We start from the raw sequence: 17789 nt of genomic DNA on the forward strand, positions 1-17789 counted from the left end.
TTTTCAAAAATTTTGTTCAAGTCTTTTGTGACTTATATTTTTTATGTACACTGTCGGATGCAAAAAGAACTATGCATTGTCTACTATGACTCAATGGAAATACGTGTGTACTCAATACAATATGACTATGACTTCAGAATAAAAATAATTTCTTTATCTAGCTAGCGTACTAACTTTTCGTATTCGTTTAATGAGTGTTAAGCGTTTCACGAACACATTTTTTACATACACACGAATTAAAGGTTTGACAACATGTGACTTGACAGATAAAATAGAATTCATGCATTGTTGACGAATTTTAAATGTTTAAATCTAATTATCATCATAAATAATTTATACTTTGTACCACCTGAAAAAAAATTGATATTTATATATATACTGCGTAAATAAATGGATAGAAGATAATCACTAAGAATTAATGCCCCTTTTTTAGGCATTGTAATCAAAAGATATATATTTCTTTCTTATATTTCAATTTGTATATATAAATGCAATAATTTAGAATCTACGACAGCTTCTATTTAAACTCTATTTTACTCACATATATGGCTTATAGTTTTTATTTTTTTATCTCACTTTTTCTTCTGTTTTTTTTTTTTTTTTTTTTTATATATATATTCCTAGTCTACCGTATTAAACGAAAGGTACAAACATTAAATGTATGAAATATTTTTATACATAAATCTGCTTAACTGTACAATATTGTATGAAAATATTTTATTATTGCAGCATAATATAAATGTACCTACACAAGCGTAATGTTTACGTTTGCCCTTTTCATAGAGCTGAGAATCAAACTTACGTACATAATATTGTCCAACGCTTGCATAAAATATTATTTTAATCGTATATATTTATTAGTAAATGGTTATACTGGTTTCTATACCATATGGTGTGTGTCTGTGTTTTTGTGCGCTCAAAATGATGAAACGAATTTCATCTACACGAAAAATCAATTAACGGCGGTACTGAGAATGTAGTATACCGAGAATCATACTCCCATTCTCGTGATAGGTAGAGGTATAATAAATACGAAATCTGAAATAGCATATCACCTGCAACAGTTATATTAATATACGAGTAAGTGATACACTGACACGTAGCTATTATATATTATTGTGACACAATATCACAAATATGCTTTCTAGGTTTCTAATCATGTTCGCTTTGCGGCAACGAAAAAATCATTGTGATTATGACGCGATTGCAGTAGAAACTATTCAACATTTATCTAACGACTTAATCAATTTAAATATCAAAATTTAGACTGACTTTGAATGATATTTATAATTACTCTTTGTATGTACCTACATCGAATTATTCACCGATCGGAAAATTATTTTTACAATTTTGATCGCGAATAATAATAATTAATAACGCTTTTACATTTTATCTCATACCTGATGTGTTACTGTGTTAGTAATAATCGAATTATAAAAAAACAAGCAATGAAAATAAAAAAAATTTTGTAAATAATAACATAAAAATAATTCTGTATTTATAAATTGATAAAATAATAATCACACTCTTTGTTATACGTTTCAGTCGGATTTATAAATGCAGTCCTATTGTTTGATACCGAGTACTGAGTTTATTTTTTCTGTTGCCATTGAGTGTTTATGGACGCTGCAATGATCTTATATTGTTTGTGCTAATTACATTACAAGAGGGTTTTTGAATCGTTTTGTTTTGTGTCTTATTGTAGAATAACAAAACACGTCTTGTAGCATTAGTTTTAATGTGTTAACTGAGTAAAACAATACGATATACTACGATACTATATTGACGATATAATTTATTATAGTATAATTATAATGTGTTCGATTAAAAATATACAAGACACTTCGTCACTAGACGTCATATTATTATTTTGTATTTTCCACGTTTATATTATACTGCAAGGCACGTCAAAATTGAGAATCGTATACCTTCACTAATCGTCGCTCGTTTATCGTATAAGATCGTATTAAGTCGACAAACGCGAACGTCGGCCAGTCAAAAATTAAGTCAATCGCGTTGAACTTTTAACTCAACCGCGTGTTGTTGTTATGAGCACGAAAATGTTATTTTGATCGACTCGACGTAACGTTCCCAATACGTGTAAAATCGTCAGCAACTCTATTTTTCCAATACGCTTGTGCACGCGTGATACACGTGTGTATATTCGAAACCAATCAACTAATCGATTTTCGACTTGTGGACCGTCGCGACGGCTTATTGTCTCTCCGGTTTGCCGACAAAGTCAACGTCACCCCCACTCGGCTGCAAAGGAATCGAACCGATAATCCCCACGGTGCAGCGATCCTGCCGTCCCGCAGTGTTATTATTTTTTTAAACGATTTCGACAGCAGCCATGAATCGTCGACGGACGCGTATTTCGTATATTACGCGGACCTTACAACGTTTTTCGATCGGAGTGTGCGCCAACGGTTTGATGACGATCAGTCGTTGTCGTGACCCAAAAGCAACAAAAAATCCCAAAAAAAAAAAATAATTATCTTTTTAACAAACTGTAAGCAAAAATAAATTTTACAAAAATAAAGTGTATTTTTTAAGTTAGATATAACTTTATACTGTATATATTGTATAGTTATTTTAAATGATTATCAACCTTCGCCGTTATTCGTTACGATAAAATACAATAGAATAATACTAATAAATTCATCTGAACTTGATCATTGATGATGTATTTTTGAATCATAAAAATACTATGTATTCAACTAAAATGAATAATATTATTTAATTTAATAATCAATAATATTCAAATGAAACTTACAGTGCGCATGTAACGAGTACAATATTTATTTTTGCGCTTTTATCTCACTACTAAGATACGAAAGCGCAAAATAATTTTGTGCTTTTGGTTTATCGAAAAAAATCGACGATTTGCCCTTTTGGGTTTCACTGCCGTTATAAATCGGTATTAAAGACAGACGATACGTAGCGGTCCGCCGGAACACCACCTATCATCGTTTCTGACGCGATTGCAATATTACGCACTATATTATTATCGTACGTAAAGTGGCCGGCGATAATGATTGCTAACCGATTTAACTACACGACGCTCCTCCCTCCAGTCGCGGGTGCCTGATCAATACTTCCTTCACTCACTCACGGCGTTCTATAGCACGTCCGATTTCCTATATATCCGCCACGCTCGTGTACACTATATGTATGTGTATATCATAATATTATATTATATTATCGTTCCGTGGACCAAGAAACGCCGCGCCTTTTGTCAATGAATCGCAAACGCGTCACCCCCGCATTTAAACGGCACAGAGTTTTTACCGTCACGACGTTCGACGTTTTATTTATTTTTTTTTTTTATCCCTGTTCTCGTTTAATTCTTGTCAGTCCCGCGAGACGACTGCGTTGTTGGCAAACCCCAAACGTATATGCGTAATGTACAGTTAAGCATGACATATTATGCACGACACGCGATACCGTACGACAATTTTATTGTAGTATGGCGTTACCGGTAATGTCGATAAAACGATTGATGTGTCGGGCTTCGCACAAAATGTCGCCGATTCCACCTGCGGTGTTTAACGTAATCTTTTAGTCGTTGTTTCGATAACTATTACCTCTAATCATATAGTAGTTTCTTGCATTTTTTACAACGAAGGTTGTGTGGGAGTTCTATCGATGTCCAATTCCATCGTCAAACAATGTTATAATAATAATAATTGAAGAAAAATAATTTAATTATTCGAATATCAAGTTTAATTGTTATTTTATAAATAAATTTACGGTTGATAAAAATACTTTTAGTGGAGTCATTAGTAAAATTGGTTTTACGATGACATATTTGTTTTAATAGTGTCTTTTCATAATGTTTTGGAACTGTAAAAAACTTTTAATTTTAAATTTGTAGGTTAGTTTTTGACAAAAATCGGAATGTTTCAAAATCGTTTTTTTTATTTTTCAAATACGACAATTAGTTATTTAACTTAATTTTAACACATTTTAGTACAGGTCACTGTTGTTACTCAATCACTTCTATACTTAAAATACAACTGAGTGGATTTCCGGACTTTTTTTTTTTAAGTTGACATTAACTTAAATATTTCTTTGAGGTTGAACTTGCTAAGGTATAAATAAGTCTAATCTACAAATGATTTTTATGTGAACCATTTTTGTCATTGGTTTTCTTTTTACTTGTTATTTATTTTCTCCATTGCAACTTAATGTTTATGCTTCATTTATCTGTAGAAGTTTATAATTCCTTTAGTAAATGTTTAATATTATGACATCGTATGAATATAAAAATTAGTAGACATTTTGTTTAAAAAAATTATGCATTTCATGTAAACATTGATCGAACAATTATTGATATAAAACGTTTTGTAGCTCTTTAAACTTAATCCTATTTAAAGCTTAACTTTTTTTCTCTAATCTATCCTATAACTTAAACAAAATAATTTTCGAGCTTTTAAACAAAAACCTCGTTTTTGAAGGACACTTCACTCTTTGTTGAAATAATCAATTGATTATATCAAAATAGACAATCATAATAAGCTCCAAACAATGAAACCCAATCACAGAAACGGATTTAGTCCCCGGAGACTTGTATGTATGGCGTACACGTTCTATAGAACGATGTATGGTCGCCCTTCCCTCTACTAGATTATCTCTAAAGGTCACGAGGGTCTTAATGCGCACTGGGCATCTTTTTCTTTTTATTTAAAATGTTTATTTATGCAAATAATAATATTTGTATTGATAACACCAACAGAAATCGTAAGAAATAATAACGAACAAAAACGCACTCCGTCGAAACGATCGTATTTTTTCAATAAGGTACATTATGACGTTTAATATTATTGTCACTGTCATCGTTATTAATAATGTATCGTGATATTATTATGAATATTCGATTCGCATTCACGATAATGCGTGTAATAATATATTACTATGCATTGTACGAAAAACTATCATCACGAATGCTGCTCGTCATCGTCGGTTGCTCGTGACCAATAAAAATACATTACCGTATTTATCTGTACACTATCGTGTATATTGCGTACAATAACATGAATTATAGAATACGAACGCCCAAGTACATATAATAATATTTGAAATCCAAAGGACATAAAAATTGGGCTTTGTGGTGACATAAAAAAATAATAATAATAATTTCTCCACACGGTTCGGAAGTCGAATCGTGTGTGTATATAATATTTATGTTCCAGAGTATTATGCACTAAACGTGTCATTGCTCTTGCGCTATAAAATATATAATGATATCTATACTCACTATTATTATTATACTACATGATATTATTTAATGTATTGTTGTATTATGCTATGAGTGTTCGTATAATTCTCAGCAGCTGAATAATCTGTCCATCGATGTATTTTGCTCAAATCCTCGAATATACCTTTAGTAAAAAAATAAAAATGTACATAATATTATATTTCTTTTAATCTAAGATTTGTCTACTGAATAATTACATTGTTGATTAGAGTTGAAGCTTACTAAAGGCCAGAGGTTGGTTAACGTTATCATCTCCTTTTTTTTTCCTTTTTTTCTTGTTATTGTTAAATATGATGAAACCGTAGTTAGTAATGCATGTCTGGTCAACGAAGCTGCTACTATTTTGATATTTTTTCAACTCTTCCTTTAATTTGTCGGTGACTGCCATTTTTTTAATTACTGATTTTTTTTTAAATTTACTTTGGTTTAATTATAATTATGATTGAGTTTTATTACCCTACACATTTTACCCGTTTTTAAACAGTAATTTTGTTTTCCCCGAGATCCGAATGATGAATTTAATTACCTAATCTATTTAAATGATCGGATTCCGAAAGTATTTACCAGATATCAATTATTATTTTAGTCATTTAGATTGGATTTTTATGTAGAAATAAACGCACTTAACAAGTCACTAGTTTTTTTTTCTATTTGCAGCTTCGAGTATATTGGTATAATGAGTACTTTCTTTGATTGCAGAACTTTCTACTGTTAAAATATTGGCACTATCTTTCAATTTAAATTGTAAGGTTTATGTTTTTTTTTACAATAGTTTAGCTTGCTCCATATTTGTTTAAGATACTTCAATGAAAGTTTTATTGTATAGTCACAAAAGTTTTGCACTTGTATTTCTCGGAAGTTTTCTATAATTATTCTGCTTAAGTATTCTGTAGTATCTATCGGATATATTGAAAACCCCTAAAAAATCTCATTATTTATTTACACATTTATTTGCTTGTAAAATAGTATTTATTTAATATATTTTGTTATGGCTTAAACATTTAACACGCATACATTCAATTTATAAACGCATACTATTTTTGAAAACCATCAAAATAATTGGATATTTAAATAAATTTACTAAGTTCTAAAAATATTATGGATATGATAGTATATGAATAATAAAATAAATTTATTATTAAAATAAAGTATCACAAAAATAACGATCAAGATTTAGATGAAGATTGGAATTAAATTATAATTTTTTTGTTTACAATCAATCTACATTTTGAAATTGCTTGAAAATCATTTAGACATTCAAATGATATGACATTTTAAAACTTAAACTCATCCTATGTGTACAACCATGTATTTGATTTTCTATCCATATAATAATTCTGCAAGAATTTGTTTTTTTGATTTATTATTTTTTTTTTTTTTTTTTATACCGTCTTAAAAGTGGTTTTCCGACGATAAAAGTATATTGCGTAGCCAAAATCTCCCTAGCTAATTTCTCCTCTTAGAAACTAAACTTCAATTCAATAAAAATAAAACATCATAATATTATATTTTATATGAGACATTTTATTGACACGTGTCGGCGAGGGATGCTTGTCAACCGTGAAATATTTTCAATGATGAAGGGATGCGTATAAAATCAATTATTACGTTCAGAGTCAAGAATTTTGATGTCACAAATCAGTTTTTATTTTTTAAAGAAACTAAAAAGAATAAAGTACAAAACCGATAAAAATCTCAAAGCACTTGATTTCAATAGAGGGTTCGAATCTCATTTATCCTTTACACACGCTGCATAGTCTGCCGCTCAAAAGGCACCGCGCACTGACTTAACGCTAACAGTACAGAATTTTGAATCGTAATTTTGTATCAGATGAATTCATCAAAAGTCTCATTGTGTAGAAAAAGTAGATAACAAATTTTGTACACAAAGTTGTATATTCTGACATTTGGCTAGATATCGAAATTAGATGTTTATTAATTTAACACAATTGTCGTGTATATAATCTCTTGTCATTGTTACTATAAAATCTCAAAATTGTATTTGGACTTATATCGGCATTCTAAGATTTACAAATTATATTGTTCTAGTAAAAACTAATTAATGCACGATAGAAAACCAATATAATATTTGAAAAATGTTGAATACTTATTTGATAACTAATAAATAATTAAACTAAGTTATATCTATTTGCGATAAATTTAACTATAAATTTATTTATATATATATATATATATTTATATTAATTAAAAATGTTTATTAATAAAAAAGTTTAACGATAATTAGTTAACTTATACAAAAGATAAAATTATTTTAAAAATTGAATATTATTATGTTTATTTATTTTCATAATTCTGTATTACTATGTGGAACTTATAGAACCCTTTTTTTTTTTTTTTTTTTGCTTTTCTTTACTTCTCATAAATACATATTGTAAATTTCTTTTGTAAAATAAAAATTATTTATTATTGAATTATAACATAAATCGATTTGTTTAATTGCATGTACAATTAAAACGAATTGAGGTGCCTATTAATGATTTAATGATTGAGTTTTTATATTTGTTTTCTGTTGTGAATTAATCAGATTTTAATAATACAATACAGATATGTACATTCCGGGAGTTTCGCAACGTTATTGGTTAAAGCTCAAATAAATTTATGGTTTTTCAGTTATTGAGTACAAATAGTAAATCCTAGCATTATTTAGTAAAACTTAGCTTTACCAATCGATCGGGCTTTGATGGTAATATATCGTCTGAACGGGTTTGAGTATATAATCTCGATCAAAGTAAACTATTAAACACGATACAGTGGTTTGGTGTAATTTAGAATGCCGACGTGATTAAATTCGAAATTAGTTGTGACTAAACAAATTTTGAGATATATGTTTACCAAACATTATTCTTTCACAAGATACTATCTTCATAACATATGCTTATGTTTGCATTCAATGATTACTAGTACGCACTTAATAAAAGCATCCCAGTCCATTTTTACCTACTTAACGTTTATCTATAAACTTATTAGTACATATAAAAACAACTACTAATTTCAAATATAGTATATTTTAAAATTTGTTTCCATTTATTATTGTAGGTTTATTCTTTAACAATATTTACTTTTCGATAAACCGTACACGTACAATAATCATTGCACGTGAGTTTCTGTCGTTTCGTTTGTGTTTTTAACCCGGGATGTGTGCGTGGGTATGAAAACTCAGAACTTGTTAAACGAAAACAGAAAAAATTGGCCATAACTATAACAATAAATACGCGTGACAAGACTTCTGGTAGCCGATCGTATTCTATTTTTTTTTTTTTTTTTTGTATATCAGTATACGCCATAAAAACACTATCCAACCTTTGCCGATAAATAAAATAATAATATGGATACGGATTCTTTCAATTTTATATTTGTATGCAACTGTACCAGGCATATAATCATGATTATTTTTAAGTATGTGTTTTAATTTTAAATTTAAGTTGTATAGGATAGAAGGGGGTTACACACTTTTTGATTTAATCGTTATTCTTCATTTATAGATGAATAATATCAAATATAACAATAATAGTTACCATAAATGTAATATTTTTTTTTTTTTTTTATATATATACCCAAAGTTAAGTATAACTTAATAAAAAGGAAGTGCTGAGCTACACTCCTAGACTAATTTTAACTTACAATTAGTAACGGTAAATTGTTTATGAGCATATTTATATTTTTTTAACCAGTTAACTTTTTTATTTAGCGAGTTGGTTTTTGCTGAATGTAAGCTCATGTTATCAACTTTATAACCAAAAACAAAATAGGTACACTATTAAAAATATTTTGCACTTACATAATATAGAGTACTATATATTATATTAATTTTTTTATCTTAGTATTATAAATGGGTAGAGATATTTTGAAGGTGGTTTCTGATAGTAAATATTGGATCTACTTTGTATTTAGGAAAATAAAAAAAAACTACAATAAACTCCCAGTATCTTTACAAATAATTTAGAAAAAATGAAAAATAATGTACAACGGAAAAAAAGAGAACATTTAGGCCACGAAAAATTTGCTTTTGTTTTTTCATTGTAATTCATAAATGAATAACCGTACATAACTATACTATATAGTATAGTATAAATTATAAACTATATAGTATTGTAAACAATTTGTTAATATATATATATATTAATAAGCGTATGTTGTTTCATGACAGATTTTATAAACTTCTGAATCTAGATATTTGATTTTTTTCTTTTTTTTTTTTTTTTTTTAAATAAATATTCAATCAAAGATGACCCTAGGAATTAATAGTAATTAGTATACATCTGCATAAAAATAAGATGAATTGTGTGTTTATAAGACAGAAACTTAAAAAAATATTTTTAAATTTCTTTAAGTATTTAAACTTTTCCAAATAACATGTCCAATTAAATTAATTTGTACCTTGCAAACGTATTTTATCGTTTATGCGCAAAATAAATAGACGTTAGGACACAGCGCTATTGATAGCTACAAGACAGGTTGAATGATTTTTTTTTTACGTTATGCATGGAGAGCAATTGCAAAATTGTTGTTCAAAATATCGATCAAAGTATATTATATATTATGTATACGTTTTCGTATTAAAATAAATTTTTTATACATACAGTCATATTCATTGAACATTGCTATTTGTCTAAAAAAGTATGAAGACTCAATGTTGTAAAACGTATACGCGTCAAATACCGCAATAAAAAGCCATTTGAACACGAAAAATGAGTTTGACGATCGATGTAGTAGTCTCGTTATAAGTCTATCGCTCTGAACACTTTTCTGAGTTCAGCGTGGACATCTACCGCAGTTAGGTATTGTACACACATCGACACATCTGCAGGTTACGTATACCATACATATACAAATATATATATATATATATATATATATATACATAGATATATACACATACATAAAAAACCACTATGCGTATACGATGAGGGTGCTGCATACACTCTATGTCTGTGTGTGTGAAAAGTTTGTCTCGGTAAAACGCGGTGGAGGACTACGCGGCTGCTGCTATTATTGCTACGAGTGTAAAGTCTATTGTTTGGAAAATGACGGGGTTCGATAAAAGTTTTGTTGGTTTTGCGCGCGCGTGTTTTTTTTCTAACTTCGCGTTTTGTTCTTGCGACGCGGCGGGGCGGTGGTAGCGCGTAGGTCTGTCACTTGAAATCGCTTAGTTGCAGGATACAGTTCGATCGCAAATATTGCACAACAGAGTACTTTATCATCTGTCCGAAAAACTTTGGCGGAAAACTGTGCGAACAACCGTAGTTTAACACCCAAACGTCGTCCGCGCGGCGCAAACTACACTTTTCGGAATTTTGAACTCGTGTACATGTATCGGTTATAGATAAGTACGCACGACGTCTTAAACGCATTAATCGGGGTAGCGCACGCGGTGTGTTATCTACTCGTGTACTGCAATACGATGTGCACGCGTTCTCTGTGATTAGGATTGTCAGATTTTAACATCTCCAAGCCGGTACATCATATTGAAATATTGAATAACCTTTTTTATTTTTTTTGTAGCTTTTGAAAAAAAAAAAATAAAGACAAATAAACCTGCGAAAACATGTCGTTAAAATTTAAATAACTTAATACAATATTAAAGTTATTTTCTCTCGATTTCAATTAACCGGGACAAAATTAATGACGGGCCGGGACACAGAATCACCGGAACGAATGGCAAGCCTATCTATAATTTATAATGTAAACGATAAGAATATCACTGTGAAGCTGATTTTGTTATGATTATACATAGGTACCACCAAAATACTCAACGATTTCATTTATTCGACATTTTATACGTGTTTTTTAAAGAATATTGAATTCAATCGAAAACACATCTTTTTTTACGAATAGTTTCTCAGTTTTGCTTATAAAATTCGTAAAAACCAATATTATCGACTATATTTAAATACTAAAATAATAAATTGTATCTAAAATCTGTATATACTGTAGATTTTATAACAATATGCTGTTTTTTTTTCTTTTTCTACTTATTCTGTTTTATTTTTTTAAACAAAATTATCGGAATCATAGTGATTGAAACTGTAACCTATAATCTCGTGGTTTGAAATTCCGACTTATAGCATACATAACTCAGGGGACAATACTTTATAATATGTGTTATCAGTTCTTTTCGAAACTAAAAGTATTTTATTTACGAGAATATGACTGAAGATGTAAGTTTTGTGTCGACCAATTCTATGTAGTCCCCTCTCTTTCTTAACATTGTTAAATCCGTTTGAATGTATTACACAATGTATACAGTATATACATTTATTTTGGTTGTAAACTTGTAACCATGCTGTACTTCTGCGATAAGAAAATAATTATTTTATAATCAACAGTTATTTGTTAATTTACAATTCATTAATAATTACTTTGAACAATAAATTTCCGTTGATGTTGTTATACATAAAGCCTTTCTACATATAAAATAACACTATTTTTAAAGTATCTGGTTACTGAAATGTTGATTAAAAAAAATGTTTGTGAAAAAATCAAAGCAATTATTGCAAAAACAGCGAAAAACTTAATTATTTAATTAAACAAAAGTGGAAATGTTTTTGGATGAAAAAAGTCGGGCCTAAAGAAGTTATAACCTATTTTCCACATCAAAAAACAATGTGTTTGGTTAAGCATGATGAAATTGTCTCATAAATTTTAATTAGATATCAAATATACTTGCTACTATTTATAGATTAATTATGGTTATACAATAAATGTATAGGTAAATTAACAAATTTAATTTATGTTTAACTATTAGACACATTAAGTGATCGTATAATTAGTAAATATGGATATTAAAATCAATTTTAACAGTCATATAGTAATTGATATGTATGATGTATTTTGTTTTAAAACTTTGTTTATGGTGAATCTTATCATTAACCGGTGGAGTTGATAGTCTAATACTTTCAAAATGAGAGAAAAAATGTATTTACAAAATATTTCTCAAATTTAGTTTATTATTTTAAAATTATTTACCATAACTCATCATGGTAAATCTCATTATTTATGCATGACATTTTTACAAACTATAGTTTACTGTTCAAAAATTACAATCAAACCAATTACATATATCTACGTGAATATCGTGACACCAAATGAAAATGCTTTAGTGTTATATTAGTGGCTACTGCGATGTTTAAATTCCAAAAAACAATAATTATTATGAGTTAGACTTAGTAGTTTACAATATAAAACGTTATATGGTTATAAAATTAATATTTATTTTTTGGAAATTAAAATATAATATAGGTATAAATTGATGAGAAGTATAATTTTTTTTTACGTTTATATCTTTATTTTACAATAATAAATATAATAAATTGATTAGTTAAATTAATCATGCTAATATAAAACCAAGAAAGTATCAAATCATTGTTGGTTTTAATTTATAATATTATATTTTAGCTGTTTGTTTGTATAAGGTGAATTATATATAACAAAAATTTTCTGCTAAAATAGTCATCTTGCGCTTATCTCAGTAAAATAATCTGTGTGTCTCAACTTACTGTCACTGTAGTGTTCGTAATAAACTTATAAGTAAAATAAATACATTTCGTTAAATATAGTTATATCAAAACCAAATGGACAGATTTATAACGAGATATCTTGGCTCAAGCTATTTTGAAAAAAAAATAAACAAACATATTATGACGTAATACCTGAAATAATTTAAAAAGTTGTTTTAAAATAAAATACGAGTAAATCCGAAAAGAAAATTATTCAAGTTTGTCATCAAATTAAAAACTTTTCAAAGCATAACAACTCAGATTTAAACCACTTGAGTCGCAGGAAAAGATAAAACGAATTGTTTTTTTTTAGGGGAGAAGGTAGGTGATCAGAGGAACATGCCTAAGAAAAAATCTTATTTCACGTCTGTAATATCATTATTTCAAACGTTATCGAATCACCTACCTGTAAAAGGACAAAATTATAATAATATACACACTTTACACACTTCAGTGATCAGAGTCGGTTATGCGCTTAAAGGCGTATTATAATTTGAGTAAAAAAAATATACATATGAATATAAAAGTATAATATGAGTAATAATTATAAGGTATAACTGTTTTGATCAGCTAGTAGTTTGTTAAAGATAACAGTAAACTAATTATACCTATTCTTACACACAACTCGTTCACCTGAATGTTGACCAATTTTGACGTGGAAATTTCAGAATCTGATAATCTAAACGTTTTTTGTTAAATGATAATTTTAATATGACGTAGGTACATCGTAGTGTACTGCAGGTAGTGAGATAATTATGCTAATCAATCATCACCTATCTGCCTTGTAAAAAAAGTCACTCAATGGCAACACTTTCGTCTATACGATGTCTTACTGTAATAAGACACGGTACCGTTTCATGATATAAGATATTATAATATGATACCTAAAAATGTCCTAAATTTGCTCGAAGGTAGGTACTGCATTATGGCCGTCGCGATACTATCGCATTGTCGTCTTATTTCTTATTTATGTTGATTTCAGTTTATTGACGATTGTTTAATGTATTTACTCGTTCATGTTGCTAACGACTGTACTACTTTTAAAGTCTAAAACGATTGGATTTGAGCACGGACTTGACAAATGAATTAATCATGAGCCGCTCCGTGGGCCCGGGCTGTATAGTTATAAATAGATTCGTGTTGCTCTCGTTGAATATACGTGTTTTTAAAATAGTTATTCATAGACAATAAGTTGGTCAGAGTTTGCAGCGACACTAATAGTTTCCGTTATAAATGTGAAAACTTTCAAAGTCGCTCGTTCGCAGTAAATATTGGTCGAGAAGAGGCCTTCAATAATGCGCACGATGCAACGATAAAACATTTTTAAGGAGTAAAAAAAAAAAAATAAAAACAAACTCACCTAGTATAGTTCTTATATAGATGGGCCCTGGACGATGTTTATCGATTTTAAACGCTTTGCCAATTATTGTTGAGAACGTCTCGTCTGGTGTTCGACGTGTACATGATATAAATATATAGGAACAATCGACAATGAAACTACTTATTTCAAAATATTTGATGTAGTCTTATCTATGTGTGTGAGTGTGTATTTGTGTAGGTATTGATTTTGCCATATTTTTCGTTATTAACAATACTACTACAGTAATAAAGTGTATGGTATACTGCATCCGAATTAAAGCAATTATTGAGGGAAGAGGGGGAAGTAACATGGAGGGTGTGTAAGTATGTCTCGTGATAATTATTAACTATTTACTATATATATATATATATATATATATATATTTTTTTTTTTTTAATGGCTTGAGAATTCGAATATTTTATATTGATATCATATCATCACGGATTTCTATAATTCATCAGTGAATAATAGTGTAATATTAATTATTATACATATTATATAAGTATATATATATATATACATGTGACGAAATGGTAAATTATATTTTTCCACATTTTAGGGACACACGTTATTGGATTTGGCTAAACATTAAATCGGTTCTTAAAATGGTATAATGTATAATTAATATAAATGTTATCACGAAGATAAATTTAATTAAGCAGCATATAGTTAAATGTTTTTTTCTCAATTGAGATTGTACGGTGAGGTGTGATGCGTACGAGGCGACAAAGTTGAAATATATACAATTTATTATACATTGCGATTAAAAATACACCGAAGTGATTTTATCCCGCCCCATTTAGAGTTTTACCGTAAGATTTATTTGTTAGGAAGCATTTCAATACTTTAGCTTTATATTTATAGGGTTCTGAGTATACGCATTTAAATTTAGCGATTGATTTCAAGTTTTGTGCAGAGCAAGCGTATCATTGGTTTTTATTATAATGTGTTTTATTTTAGTTTTCTTTATAAAAACACTTAGCGAGACGGTAAAATTGTTACAAAACTTTCATTTCTAACCCTATTTCAGATACAGGAAACTGAACGCAGACTTTGTGAAGAACATTTTTCAAAATAGTGACATTTGCGGTAGACTTGTTATTAATAAAATCCTACCCATCTTGTAAGTACCGAGGTGTGCACAGAATAGGATTTTGTTATTTCTTTCAGATTTAAAATAATTACAAAAAAGTGGATTGTGACGAGATGAACAAAGCTGTGAAATTACCATATTCTGTCTGCATGACTGTGTGTTCTTTTCAACGTTTTTATTTATTTATTTTTTTTTACATTGAAATTTATATTTTATTGTATGGTCGATGGATAATTTGGTAAATACCGCTAGTAAATCAATTTGAAATATAACTTCTGTGGATCTATGCTATTGCATGTTCCATTGTTGTTCCATCATCAAATATATTTATTATAATTCGGTTTTAAAAATCAAAAATTTATTGTACAGAGAAATGTGTAAACCATTATCATAGTATATTTAATGATCATAAGACGATTTTGGATTTAACATAGCATCCGACAATTATTATTCGTTCCTAAATCAAACAGAAAAACAATAAATATTTAGGCAATCAAAATATTTCCAAAATACTTATTAATTTTTATTTATCATTATCTTGTGCTTAATCTACTTTTTACTATTACCCGACTAGATATGTTTATTATTATGTAAAATATTATCTAGAAACTAGAAATTATATGCGTCTCATACTTTTTTTTTTCCCCTTGCTATGTGTATAAAATTATATAATATGGTAAAAAAAACGCTACGTAGATACAAAATTTTTATATTCTATTATTTGATCAATGTCATCATTAGTTATAATTTAATTTGAATTAAAAATATCTAGTAAATAATAAAATGATTTAATTTACAGTAATATAAAATGAGCATATTCAATATATTTTAATTCTTCGTAACGCCAAATGATATTATCGGTTCGATGGATATTTATTTATATTTGATACATTTTGTTCCGGTTATAACAGCATATCGATGATAATTATGTATAACCTGAACAGATCGGTCCAATCTTAAAAACTGACACAATTAACGTTTATTTATTATTATGATACCGATATTGTATTATTTTATTGTTTAAGATTTCACGCCTCTAATAATATATTATTGTTTTTATTGTGCAGGAAGTTCCAGTTCAGATGGGACTGCAACGCAAAAAGAGTCTGCCGGACGTCCAAGTGCCGCCGAACGCTCCGGCGTCGATCACCCGGGAAGAGGTGTCCGTGTTGAGTTCGGCCAGAAGAGAGGAGATGCGTAGGTTGGAAGAAGAAAACGAACGGCTCAGAGCTAACCCACTGCTCTACCTAGTCAGTCCACACATGAAGGTACGTGCCACAAAAATAATACAATAATACTCGTACACCCCGAAAGGCGTGGGCTTTCTGTTGGCGAGTACACATATTACAGCTGTTATAAAGTTTAGAAGTCAGCGTTTACTAGACGGACTTGACGAGTTGCGCTAAGTTTCCATCAATTTAACTTTTAGTTTAACTTAATTCCATACCTATCACTTGTCTTAATTGACGAACCAATTTTGATTCGAATCGCGTTCAATAACTCTATAAATATTGTAGGTTGCTGGTAACATATAGTATGGTTTTTCGTACGTTTTCAATAACGAACTCATTTTGTTTTGGATCGCGCTCAATCTTCACTATTGTAGATAACGTTTAATCAGTTTTAAATAGTACTTAATTTTATTGCGTTATTCATATAAAATTAACAGTTGATGATTTTGAAATCATACGATAATCAATATTGATTTAATATCCGATGTCCTAATACCTGTGGTACAAATAATATAGTGCCCATCATACAGTATTTTTCCAAAGAAAAATAAGAAAATAATATTTTCAATACCATCTATTAAATTACTCAACCTTAAAAACTATTGTATATGTATTTGAATTAACTTATATATACAGGTTAAGTTCTATATACGAACTCGAATCATCTCTGTTATTACGAATGAAATAAAAATGACGTGGATGAACAATAATTTATTGCAATTATAATAATAAATTAGCTCATAAAATAAATATATTACATTGAGTGATCCATTGTCATTAACTTTCAAGACATTCATTTTCATTTTTAAAAAACTATTTACGTTTTATAAAATATTTTATTTTATATAATTTTAAGCCGTTCAAAAAGTAATTTTATATGCTTTTACTATTCGTTATCATTATGTAACAACTTAAATGTATATGATATAAATGTTTTTGCTTGTGTTTTCTGAAATAATGTGTGTCTCACGTTAAATACATGTAGATCACTCAATTTATAATTCAAACTCTTGACCACAATTTTTCAAAAGTGATAAAAAATTCAAATTTCTAGAAAAAGACTCAAGAGTATAATAATCGGTGAAAATTTTAAGTCTTTAGAGTTATTATTGTTAATGAACGTCAATAATCAATGCGGTTTATAACGTGTTATTGTGTTAGGAAGGGGTACTAAAATTGCAGTTGTATTTTACATAGGTCTGGATATTCCTGTTTGACCTTCACTTCTTCCTCCTTACAGCTATTAATAAGTCTCCAAACATCATATAGCATTTCATTAATACGAAACTAATTTATACTATCTATTACAAAAAACATCAACAGCTAC

At 28.7% G+C, this 17789-nt stretch overlaps 1 protein-coding gene across 2 annotated transcripts in view; it reads left to right on the plus strand.

The window, feature by feature from the left end:
- LOC112595360 (junctophilin-2) overlaps positions 1 to 17789 on the plus strand; it is a 170224-nt gene that overhangs the window by 127972 nt on the left and 24463 nt on the right. For both annotated transcript variants that reach the window (XM_025340517.1, XM_025340518.1), the window contains one exon: positions 16298 to 16498. In XM_025340517.1, coding sequence (XP_025196302.1) covers positions 16298 to 16498 — 201 coding nt within the window. The remainder of the gene's footprint in view (positions 1 to 16297; positions 16499 to 17789) is intronic.

Source organism: Melanaphis sacchari, unplaced genomic scaffold, assembly GCF_002803265.2.
Source record: "Melanaphis sacchari strain LSU unplaced genomic scaffold, SCAv2.0 Contig26_pilon_pilon, whole genome shotgun sequence".
NCBI lineage: Eukaryota > Metazoa > Arthropoda > Insecta > Hemiptera > Aphididae > Melanaphis > Melanaphis sacchari.